The 12057-nt window shown below is 45.5% G+C and overlaps 1 protein-coding gene across 1 annotated transcript in view; it reads right to left on the reverse strand.

Moving 5' to 3' along the window:
- LOC144158642 (heat shock 70 kDa protein 14-like) overlaps window positions 1-11922 on the reverse strand; it is a 50408-nt gene extending 38486 nt beyond the window's left edge. Inside the window, exons 1-2 of the mRNA XM_077689675.1 lie at window positions 11790-11922; window positions 4551-4631 (exon numbers count right to left, since the gene is read on the reverse strand). Coding sequence (XP_077545801.1) covers window positions 4551-4631; window positions 11790-11849 — 141 coding nt within the window. The 5' untranslated portion in view covers window positions 11850-11922. The remainder of the gene's footprint in view (window positions 1-4550; window positions 4632-11789) is intronic.
- Between the last annotated feature and the right edge of the window lie 135 nt (window positions 11923-12057).

Genomic DNA, 12057 nt, shown 5'->3' on the forward strand with positions numbered 1-12057 from the left:
CCGGAGATGCACTGAAATCTCAAACACGCAGCCATCTTTGCTTTTCGCTTCCACCTGAAAAGCGGCCACCGCAACCAGGATTGAAGCCGCATCCTTGGGCCCACCAGCACCTTTGCCACTGAGCCAACACGGCAGCTCACAGGAAGAGAAGGGAGCACGGGGAAAGGAAATGCAGGGGGCCACAGGGTTCCTCCTACGCAAACCTGGCAGCTCCCACTGAGTCCCCGAAAAGGACATCGCCACGGGCAAGTCAGGTTCCGACCCGATTACGTGCTCACACAACGAGGTAAGCAGGGACAAGGAACGAGTTTGTGCATTTCGTACATGGTAAATGCAGTCATACGTTTTCGCTCCCTGTCACACACTAGACAAGTTGCCTGACGAACTGTCTTGTTTAATAATAATAATAATAATAATAATAATAATAATAATAATAATAATAATAATAATAATAAAAATAATATTAATAATAAATAAATAAAAACTTGTCTTTTAGAGCTGTATACAGGTTAGTGAAAATGCATGCCGTGTACTTCGTATTATGCATGTGCATGTATGCGTATGTTCACATGTATGTGTATATATGTATACTTTTCCTTTTTTTTTTTGCCAGGCACTGCCGCTCAAGCCCTCGTTTGGCTTTTGCAGGCCCGGTTTTTTGTAGCCTGCTTCGTATGAATAAAACTTATCATTATTACTACTACTATAAAGGTCACACTGAACAAAATACAGACAGCCAAACTGGTGACAACAACAACAACAAAAAAATGATGCACTGGATATTACGCTGCTTGAATACTCCTCTACCTAGCAGGGCCAGCAGGTAAAGGTGTGTTTACCCACTCACTTCCCGCACAAAAAATGCAGAAGGCAGCCTTTTTGTCTGCACTGAAAGATCTTGTAACAGCACATCACAAGTACAGGCATGCACAACAACAAAAGTAAAATGAAAACAAGGAAAAAGCATAAAGAAAGAATTACAAGTCTGATTTTAGAAAACTGGGTAATTTCACACAACAGTGCAGATGTTCCGAAAACAGACAAAAAGAAAGTTTCCTAATATTCGTAAGAAACCATGCAGATGATTTATTATGATTAGCACCTTCTGTTATGCAAATGTTTCTGATTCAGTGTGAACGTAGAAACAGTTCAGCCAGGAAAATTTTTTTTAAGACATTCATTTATTATCGCTACGCACAGTACCGGCTGCTGTCTAAGTAACGCTGTACGAGTTTTGGAGCAGTGAAAAACCCGAACAAATAGAGGCACTAGTTTCACTGTAGAATGTAAAAGCTCAATAGCTAAATCAGATGAGCTCTGAACTATCCAGCATTCATGCTGCCTTGCCTCTCTTGTAAGTAAGTCGTAAGACTTTGCCAAAGTAAGCACGGAGGAAGATTACCATCGCCACTGGCCTACAGAATTGCTGCAATTTTGATGAGCCAATACCCAGGCACACGTTGAGACTAAGGCAGTACAGCGATATCAAGCACTACCAATTGAGGGCTGCCAATGGGGGAAAGTGTCTCGGTGTTCCGTACCTAATCGAGCTTTCTAACAAGACAAGCGCCAGCAAACCAATAGCTGTCCAACTCCTTTTCTACCTCATTCAAAAGATGCAGAAACGGGAAGTGATACACAATCCAACTTGATATTGCCGTGAACTGTGCCTTTTGACTTGTTTGTTTATGTAGTGTCACCAGTGGCTGGCCGCATCTGGCTATCTTATCTTGCATTCTAATTTACTCCTCCTTTTGTACGCTGCAATGCCAATCTTGTCAAGGATAAAAGTGTTGCGTTGCGGTCGCTTTTTCAGACCAGTCTTCTTTGGTAAACACCGCAGCATTCGATTTTCTGACGCCCGCCCGTGCAGATCACTTCACTGACCGCTTCTTGAAGTTTGTGTACCATTTAGTTCTAGCCAGAGCACAAATTCACTCCAATAAACCTCACTCCCACAAGAGTCCTGTGCCGTCCTTGACCACGCGACAATATCCAAGTCGTGTGTGTCATGACTGCGCACCAACACCGCACAGAGCCAAAAGTTAAACTCAGCTGCTATTCAGCCCTACATCATGGCCCATTTTTCTTGCTGTTTTATATGTCACAGATGAAGTTGTGAAATTTTGAGGTCAACAGGAAGCACTGTACAGGGGTGGAACAGGGTACATGGGTTTAGGAGCAGACCTATGAGCAGGCAAAATTGCCTTTTGTAGCAGGCTTGGAGCAGCCACAAGTTTACTCTATCTACTGCATCGGCGTTCTACGGTGCACTAGAATCTACTCCGAACCAGGACCGCAGTACTATATCTGGAAATTTACAATATGCGGAGCTATCTACCTTCGGCCAAGTGAGTGCGCCGCACTATCACCGTTCAAAGAAGTAAACCTCACGCGCGAAGTTGAGGGGGATCAGATAACAGGCCTCGCTTCCTGTCCGGTAAACAGCAGCGTTGCGCAAACTCACGGTGGCATTGCACAAAACAAGGTTTACTTCCATTTTTTTCCATTGAACAGCCACTTCGGTGCGTGCAAAGCAGAACGTAGCTTGGTCTTCGCTCACTGCGGGGTTGTGAGAGTCGACAAACATACGCCATTGACTACGCATTGAGAGTGTGTTAGAATGCATAATTAATGCTGGACCATCCTGTACCTAAGCAAAGCTAGCCTGAAAGTTCGCAGGCGAAAATGAGTAACTGCCTCACAAGAAAGGTGAAGTGAATTAACAAGCGAGGGAAGCGTCTAAGACCCTGTTTGTTTCCTACACGCAGCTGTGCTCGGCAAAAATGGTGGACTAAATCGAAGTTCACCTCCAATAAACTACAACCTTTAAGCCTTCGTGCGAATATTATTCTATTTTATATCTCTTTGCGATGTGACCCAAAAACATTTCACTCGCTTTTGGTCATTTTCTATTGATTGTGGCGCAGTGGACGGCACCGGCAAACATAACGGTGCAAACGCGACACGAAGGAATTCAAAGCGGAGGCAAAAAGGGCGCGTACCGCCTGCGGCCTTACAGCTAAGCAAAAGCAAACTTCTATAGCCGCTCATAGCCTTGATGAAACCAAACCCGCCGCGGTGGCTCAGTGGCTAAGGCGTTGCGCTGCTGAGCACAAGGTCGCGGGTTCGTTTCCTGGCCGCGGCGGCCGCTTTTCTGATGGAGGCGAAAAGCAAAAACGCCCGTGTGTACGAGATTTCGGCGCACGTTAAAGATCCCCAGGTGGTCAACATTAATCCGGAGCCCTCCACTACGGCGCGCCTCATCGCCTGCGTTGCGTCGGCGCGTTAAACCCTACAATCAATCAATCAATTGATGAAACCAAAACCATAAGCACCTGGAAACCAAAAAATAAAAATTACTTGTTTGGCGTAACCGCAACATAAGTTGGCAGTACAAGCCTCTCCATGACAAAGAACCCAATGCATGACATGTGTCCACGCTTGTCCTAGTAAGCTGTTGGGTCACATGATCGAACTCAAGAGAAAAATAACAATGAAAAGTGACTCTTCGGTTCATTACAGCGCTGATTGAAGTCGAGATTGACGAATGAGTGAATCGGCGACATCGGTGCGCTCCGCGGTTATCAGGCGTAGCGCTTCGCTGTTCTTATGTGGTCATACAAGCGATAGTCGCGGCCGTAAAACACAACGTTTCGGCCACGTTTTTGGGCACAGGGTATCATGGTGGTTACATCTCGGCTCAGTTTGGGCTCTGAGGCACAGGACGGCGCTGATAAACGAGTTTGGCGCCCAATAGCGTAAATGGCGCAGCTGTTCCACCCCTGAATTTAGACGAGCCCAGTACTTCTTTAAAGGAATGTGCAAAGAACGTGACTTAGGGGATGAGGAGTGTTGGACACTGTGGTGACTCCTGAGGAAACGGGTGTTATTTTGGGGATGAATGGCCGCTGCTCTTTTCATGCAACTGTATTGGTAGCTTTGGCACCGCCTCTGAGACACGACGTACAACACAAAAAAGCATGGATTAAAAAAGATGCCCCTAAAAAAAAAGGGAAATATGCGAAAGTAAAGATGATGACATGATGTGGCAGAATGCGGCAAGGTATGGAACTTGAACTGCTAATCAGCCACCCAATTGTCATAGTACACTTGACAGCCGTTTTATTTGCAGCCCCTGCCATTGTTAAACACCTTTGACCAGATGCCTTGCTGGTTTATTTTTTTGTCTATTTCATATGTATAATCCTGCATCCCAGCTACAACGATAACCTCCGTATTGCACCGACGCCTCAGATTTGTTCACTAAACAGCTTCCCCTGGGTGCCTTTTAAGGCTCCAACTAAGCGCCACTAAGTAGCTAGTTACAAAACCTGTGCTTCGAAAACTTAAGGCTCCAGAAGACTTCTCACTGACCTAATTATTCAGGCCCAACTGGTTACAGAAGTTTTATGAAGTTCAACATCCCCCCTCCCCCCTGAAATTACTTCTAGCTCTCTACAGACCGTTAGTAAAAAAAATATGTATACATACATATGCTACATATACACAAGCCAAGAAGCACAAGAGATGCGAGTACAGGCACTGACCTTCTCTCCATTTGAGAATGCAACGATCGCGGGCGTGACCCGATCGCCAGAGTCGTTGGTGACTGCCTCTGTGTTGCCATCCTGCGAAACGAAACAAAGAGAAGCATGAGGCACGGCATCAGCGAGCCAGGCATTTCACTCATGGAGCGCAGACCTGAACAACAGTAATGTGACAATGTGGCACTTTCTATGCACAAGGATAGCCTCAGCAAACCAGGACAGTGGGTAACTTGGGGGTCTTACGATCAAGTGCCCTGACGAATACCTAAACCTGCTCCACATGGCGCGAATTTCCTGGTTTTGCTGCTGCAGCTGCTGCAGCACCACTTGCAGGGCAAAAAGATCAATTTTTTGATGCTCCGGCGAACTGCAAATACCCGGCGATGTTCACGGGGGAATTTCAACTGCTCCAAACATTCGGCAATCTCCCGCAACAACGAGAATTTCTGTGCAAACGGCACCGCAGCAGCAAATTTGCAGGGAAACTTGCACCATGCGGAACAGGCTTGACTCAGTCCAAATAGCCACACAAAGAAGGACGGTAGAGGCAACGCTTGGTAATAGAAAACTTAAAATCCGGGCTCTTAAAATTCCCGAGCCCTCGTTCTCACAAGTTCTGATGTGCGCATTGCACCTTGGTTTACACGTGGTGGGGCTGAGTGCAGACAGGGTTCCCCCGGCTGTTTCGGCGCCTCTCCCAGGACGGCGTGCTTGGCTATGTGCTGAAGAGCGGGAAATGTGGAGCTGTGCTTTTGCGGAGCGGGCGCAATGGGCACTGAGCAAGAGTAAAAAGTTTCCGAAAGCTGGAGTCTAATCTTAGACACTTGTCATTGGAAACACTTAAAGTGTGTGCTTTCCACAAAAAATTTTTGGATGTAAGATGAGACGCCCCCTAAGTATGAAGTAAGTATGAAGAGCAAAAGATGGGACGCCAAAAAAAAAGGAGAGGAAGGAACAAGATTTGTACTAGCAACGATGAGCAAAGAGCAACAAAGCCAGACAGAGGAGAATGTGCGGACAAAGGAATTCTACTTTCAGGGTTTTAGGCACTACACCTGGCCTATGAAGTGCACATGGTGGGAGGCTGCAGCTCAATTTAGACCACATGATCTCAACAGCACTGAAATCTCAAGAGGAGGATTAAGCATAGATGAGTGTGCAACCTTGCGTATACACTATTAGTCACTGTTCTGCCTTAGTTATGTGCTTGTTAGAGCAATGCTCTCTTTGGAATTTGGTACCTTTTCGACGGCTTCTCCCAGTGCCAATCCGCCTCTTTCACAACCCCACTGCGCATGCGCAATCCCCTAGCGGCCAAGTCCCTAAGCAGTCCAGTAGGGGCAGCAGACGACATTCCCCACAGCTCCCGCACAAGCGGGAAGGGGTCGTGGTTGTATTTACATCGTTTGATTTTTTGTGTGCGCTCGTTGTGCGCGGAACAATGCCCACAACTTGTGCTGCGTTCCGCTGTAACTCGGAGTGCCGAAAAGGGAACGGTGTCGGCTTCTATCGCTTCCCGTCGGCCGCACGCGATCGGCTACGGCGGCTTGCGTCGCTCGCGTCGGCTCGGGTGATGGGAACTGTAGGCTTAGCATCCTGGCGGATATTTGATCGCTGCTATCTGTGCAACTGCGAATGACAATCCGCAACACAACTTTTCACTACACTATCATACCCTTTCTCGCATGTGGAACTCTATTTAAGTTATAACTGCCCTTTGAGCGATCGGTGACCAAGACATCTGCGTAGCCTGTTTCGATGCTTCCGCGCAGGTATCGCCATCTCTCGGCTGCTCGGCACACCGCGCGCCGCGGCGACCGGTCAGCGTAGGCTTGCATCGCGGCAGATATATCTGATCGCCGCTTTTAAAATAAGCCCTGACAACAATCCCTAGCACAATTTTTCACCACACTAACACCTACTTTCTCGCATGTGGAACTTTTTAGCGATCAGATTGATTCAGAAGAGCAGCGACAAGCGCGGTTGCTACCGTGGTCTGCGCCGGTTCGAGCCGCTGAGTGTGCCGAGCTGGCAGGCGCGGCCGGCGTGTGCGCGGACTGTTTCCGAAGGCAGAAAACGCTTCACGATTGCTTGCTTTATCCATTTCTTGCGAACAAACGTGCAGAATCTACAAATTCAGCTCAGCGATCGTCGTAGTTGACCATGGTGCAAAAACTGTGGGCGGAGCGACGCCGACGACGCATCTCATGCGCGCATCGGGCCGTCTCAAATTCACGCGTACGACTAGTGGCGACAGTCGTAACGATCAGTCGCATGCGAATCGCGTGTACCAATCGTACATGTGTCCAGCGCTTAAAGGCATTTTGCGAACTGCCGGCCTTTGTTGAACTGGCGATCGCACTTCATGCCAGACGACTCCAAGTACTGCTCGAGCTGCCACTCGGACGGCACACGGATCTGTCAGAGATTTCTCTGCCAGCCCTCATTCAGTGATAAGAAGCCGCCTGGTATTATGTGATGACCAGGGGCTGTCGTCTTAAGGCGTTATAACACCAACACAGAAGAAAAACTTCGGCTGCTCCTCGCCGTAATGTGGGATTGCCGTGCATACAACGAGAACGCAGCCGGAGGAAACGCCGGCAAACCCTACAGCTTCAACTTCCGCTAGGCACGCTAGGTGGCAGCACACCGCAATGAAAGAGGCGGATTTGCTTCTCGTTGGAATTTACCACACGCGCAGTTTCTAAAAACGAACTCTGCCATTTGTGGTGACACTGAATGTATGCATGCCACTGAAGTATTGCATCAAAGGTGCCATGAAGACAAAATGGCAGTTCGATTCATTAAAAAGATTCCTTTGTCCTGATACCAATAATAACAGTCTTATCGTGAACTTCATAAAAAATATTGGAGATATGAACGAAAACAGGCGAAGCAGTGGCAAATCCCCAGCCACTTTTCGGTGATTTTTATTGGCATCACAGAATCTTGTTTGTGCGGTTAGCAGCCTTTGACTTATACCCAAGGCACACATACATGAAAAATGACAAAGTGCTTAATGCCTTAAGTTTTAATGGCATTAATTCGCTGCTACACGCAAAAATGTAATGCCATTCGACCTAATGTCATTTTTGGTTTAAGGAGTTCCGCACAACTCATTTGCCTTCACAAACGCCTTAAATCTGGCTACTCTCGGACGTGATGAGCACAAAATGAAACCAACGAAACTCTCAGCCCCAGGGTGTTGACATGGAAACGTAGCTGAACTTGAAATAAGACGATTTTTTGTGCACTCTTGGTGGCAAAGTTTTTAAGACTAAGTTCACTAGAACAGCGGCAGCGGCATCGTGTTACTCGTGTTAAATTTTTCGGATTAGGCTACCGCTGGCAGGCGACGGAAGCTGCTGAAGCCACTTTTAAAAATGGCTCACACCACTCTTAAGAAAACACTATTTCTCATAATGTTTTTTTTCACAAAAGACATTTTTAACCCTTGTAAGACGTTTTCCTCTACGTTAAAGACTTCTAAAATATGGGTGAATTTCTCTTTTTGGTCATGATCACCATCATGCCTAACACATTTAATGCCTTTGCGTTTTCGCATGTAGCGCAGCCCGCCCAATTAATGTCATTCAGTATCTTAAGGCCTTAAACATTTAATGTCATTTTTCGTGTACGCGTGGAACGGGTATTAAGCCATCGCCACGAAACATGACTTTGTGATTTTAAAGGGTCCTCAGTTACCGATTTACCGCATCACTTGAATGCTAACGCGTAGTTAACATATTGAAATTATGTTTTTAATGTTCCCCCACAATATGTCACTATAGAGTGAAATTTAAAAGCTTTTAAATATCTCTTGCATTTTTTCAGTTAAGAAAAAAACCTTTCTTGCTGAAATCGAGCTGAGCTAGTTACCAAAGGCTAGTTTTTCAGAATTGAAAAAAAAAAAAAAAAATGTTCATGGCATCCTTAATTCCTTCGAGTTCCTTAGAGTAAGGAAAAAAAAAAAAAAAAAAAAAATCCACCCCATTTAGTCTATCGGGATAACACTTACAATTTGCAGGCCATGCTTTGAGCTTGTTTTTGCCAATTTATCAGCACTTTCTCTCATACACTAACAAGAAAGATGCGCCTTCAAATGTGCTTCTTGCCTCATGCCATCCTTCTGATAAAATAGTCGTCCCGTTGTTCACCCCGTTTGAACTTTCAATGCGTGTGCATGATTGAATGGGGAGTTGACAGCAACCGCAAAAGGGGTGAAAATCCCAGTTTTGTTAGACTGAAAGACTGAAAGAACACAGCAAGTCAGTCGGACGTCACTGCAGTGGTTTTTGCGGTGGCCAATGTAATAGCATTTTGCGCTTTTCTTTTCAGACTTCACACATAACATGAGACAAAAATTTCTACTCACTGACAGAACCTGATAAGCGTTGGCAATTTTCACTTCGCTGTCCCTTTAAATAGCTTAGCTTGTTATATTAACCTATACTCGTGCCACACGTACACGAAAAATGACATTTTGTGTTTAAGGCCTTCAGATACCGAACGACCTAATCTGGGCAGGCCTTGCTACACGCGAAAATGCAAAGGCATTAAATGTGTTAGGTATGATGGTGATAATGACCAAAAAAGTGAAATGCATTCATATTTGAGAAGTCTTTAACGTAGAGAAAAACTTCTGACAAGGGTTAAGAATGTTTTTAGTGAAAAAAAAAAAAAAATGTTACGAGAAACAGTGTTTTATAAACAATGGTGCGAGCCGTTTCTAAAAGTGGCTTCAGCAGCTACTGTCGCCTGCCAGTGGTGGCCAAATCCGAAAAATTTAAAACGACGAGTAACACGATGTTTTGCTTTTTTGCCGCTGTTTTAGTGAATTTCGTCTTGTTCACAACTTCAGCACCAAGAGTGCAAAAAAAAAAAAAAATTCTTCTTTCGAAGTTCAGCTACGTTTCCGTGTCAACACCCCGAGGCTGTGAGTTTCGTTTCATTTGGTGCTCATCGCATTCAAGAGTAGCCAGATTTAAGGCATTCATGACGGCGAATTAGTTGCACGGAACTTTTTAAACCAAAAATGACAGAGCAGACGGTATTAGAGTTTTGTGCATAGCAGCCAATTAATGGCATTAAGCTCCTAATGCCATTTTTTGTGCATGTGTGGCACGGGTAACAGGGTGTCTACCAAGTTGACATTTTCAAATTCCTCGAGTTTTCCCCTTTTCCTTCCCCAAGTCTTTTTTAATAATTTCCCTGAGTGACACACAACTGCTTTACATCAACACGGGCTGACACCCCTTCACCAGTTGCTGTCACCCTCTAAAGAGCACCTTATAAAACAAAAAAATGACATAATAAAGTTTGATTGCTAACCAGTAAGTTTAATCTCATTCAAAAAGAAAACATAACAGAGTGGTAGTAAAATTCACAGTGAATAAATGATAAAAAAAAAACGTAAAACCGTACAGCGATGTTCTCAGCTCGTACTCAATGTCTCAGTGCTGTATTTTACTGCTTCTAAGAGTTCATTTTGGTTCGGATGAGGGCCACCTGCATCTTAAACACCGTCACGTTAGGTGCCCTTAAACGCTGCCATACTTCTAGCATCAAAGCGCTGCAGAGGATGAGCGGGAAGACTTTATTCGGGGTTTACAGTGGAAATCAGAAACACCTCAACGACGCCACACTATGGTGACTCCACGTAAAGTTCTTTTGGCGAGCAGCAAAAGCTACGGAGCCTAAACATGCTCTGTCTTTCTACGCAGTGGAATATAGTGCCAGGTTGCAGTTAAAAGTAACTCTAAAGTCGGGGTACAATGCCTATATTTGATACTTAAGACATTTTGAACACAGCAGTGAACATTAAAGTTGAAAATTAAGAGAAATGTGTTTTTATTATTAAGCCAGATTCATAACTAAAGATTCGCAATGTGTGTCAACTAACTAGAAACCACAGTAGATGGCGCCAGGAGTTCCAGCATAGGACTGAAAGCTACTACTGCCTCTGCCCCGGTAGAATTCCTTATGATGCCGCAACAAGCTATCGCGGCACGCAACCTTTCAGGAGTTTGGGAAGCATGACAAGGGGTGCGCACAGGGGGTTGGAAGGGGATGAGGTGTGGGGTGACTTGCAAGCTGTATGAAGCGAGTTCTCATAGGAACCAGTGACTTCAGACAGCGCCATCAGCGACAGCTCCGGAGGGCTGTCACCTTTTGAGTTGTTACTTGAGCCGGCATTACCGTGCATTTCGCTTCCTTGATAAAGTACAGCTAATTTTCCCCAACAGAAGCACAAATTCCATGAGTTTTCCCTGAGTTTTTCCAGACTATTCAAACTACCTGAGAATTCCCGGTTTTCCAGGTTGGTAGACGCCCTAGTGGTACTACAACTGCAATGCATTATCATAACAAACATGAATTCATTGTTCAAATGAACACTCATTGCCACGGTATCTTAAAATTTCTTTACGCGTTATAGACGACCGTTCTGTTTTATTAAGGAGAACTACCGGGCAAGAATAACTTGGTTGCCGAATCAATAAGAGTAAAAAGAAAGCGACGCCGTATTCAGGAGGCGACTAAGCAGTAAACGGCTCATAGTTATCTGCGGAATAAAAAATAACTGACAGCGTCGAACACGTTCTACATTACATTCCGCTTACAGTCCAAAGCTTTGACATTTAATAGCAAACGGAAACAGCAGCCAAGTGCAAGCGACTGGCACTACGAGGGGCGTTCGTACTGGGACGATCAGATCACAGATAACTGAGAGGTGAACTGCTATCCAAACGTTCCACGCGCGAAACGATCGGTTGTAGGGGCGAGTCAGCATTGCAGAAGTTGGTTAGAACTGCGCAGCTAGCTTCGCGAGACTATCGAGTTGGGTCGCAAAAATTCTTTTCATCAGAGATACGGCGTTTTCTTCACAACGTTTCGCTGACACGGCTTCAAACATGCACGGGAAGCTTGTGGGCAATTTTCACGGCATTGGGTAATAAGGGAACCGGCGAATTATCAGGCTTTGGTCGAGTCGGAGGGAGCACGACCCCCACTCCTATGCACAAGTGATTTTCGTTGGCGCCTCATCTCGGCGAAACAACGCACAAACGACAGCCGGCGTTTACGGAACACGCGTTTTCTGTTCACGCAACGTGCACGGAATCGGCACCCTTCGATACGAGTCGGCTGACGGGCGCAATTACGCACTGATGTTGTAGCGTGGCCCTTGAGAAAGCCCTCGGAGTTCTGACCACGAATTACAATTCCGTCTTCCGTACTTACTTTGTGAATCGCCAGGCAAAGATTGGTGTTGCCGAAGTAGAGCCCGAACGAGGCCGCCATGCTTGCGATTCAAAGTGTCCGGTCGGAACGACGCCAAACGGCAAGCTGAAGTGACAGCTTGAAGAAACAAAAAAAAGCACAAGTTAAAATAATTGTTGCCTATTTAATAGCATAGCACTTAATCTAAATTAAAATTTACATTTAGACGCAAACTGTTTTGGGTTTGAAGTGTAAAATAAAACTAATCAATAACTATGTTTGTTTGTTG

The sequence above is a fragment of the Haemaphysalis longicornis genome, unplaced genomic scaffold, assembly GCF_048455015.1.
Source record: "Haemaphysalis longicornis isolate Haplotype H1 unplaced genomic scaffold, Haemaphysalis longicornis Haplotype H1 scaffold_10, whole genome shotgun sequence".
In the NCBI taxonomy this organism is placed as follows: domain Eukaryota; kingdom Metazoa; phylum Arthropoda; class Arachnida; order Ixodida; family Ixodidae; genus Haemaphysalis; species Haemaphysalis longicornis.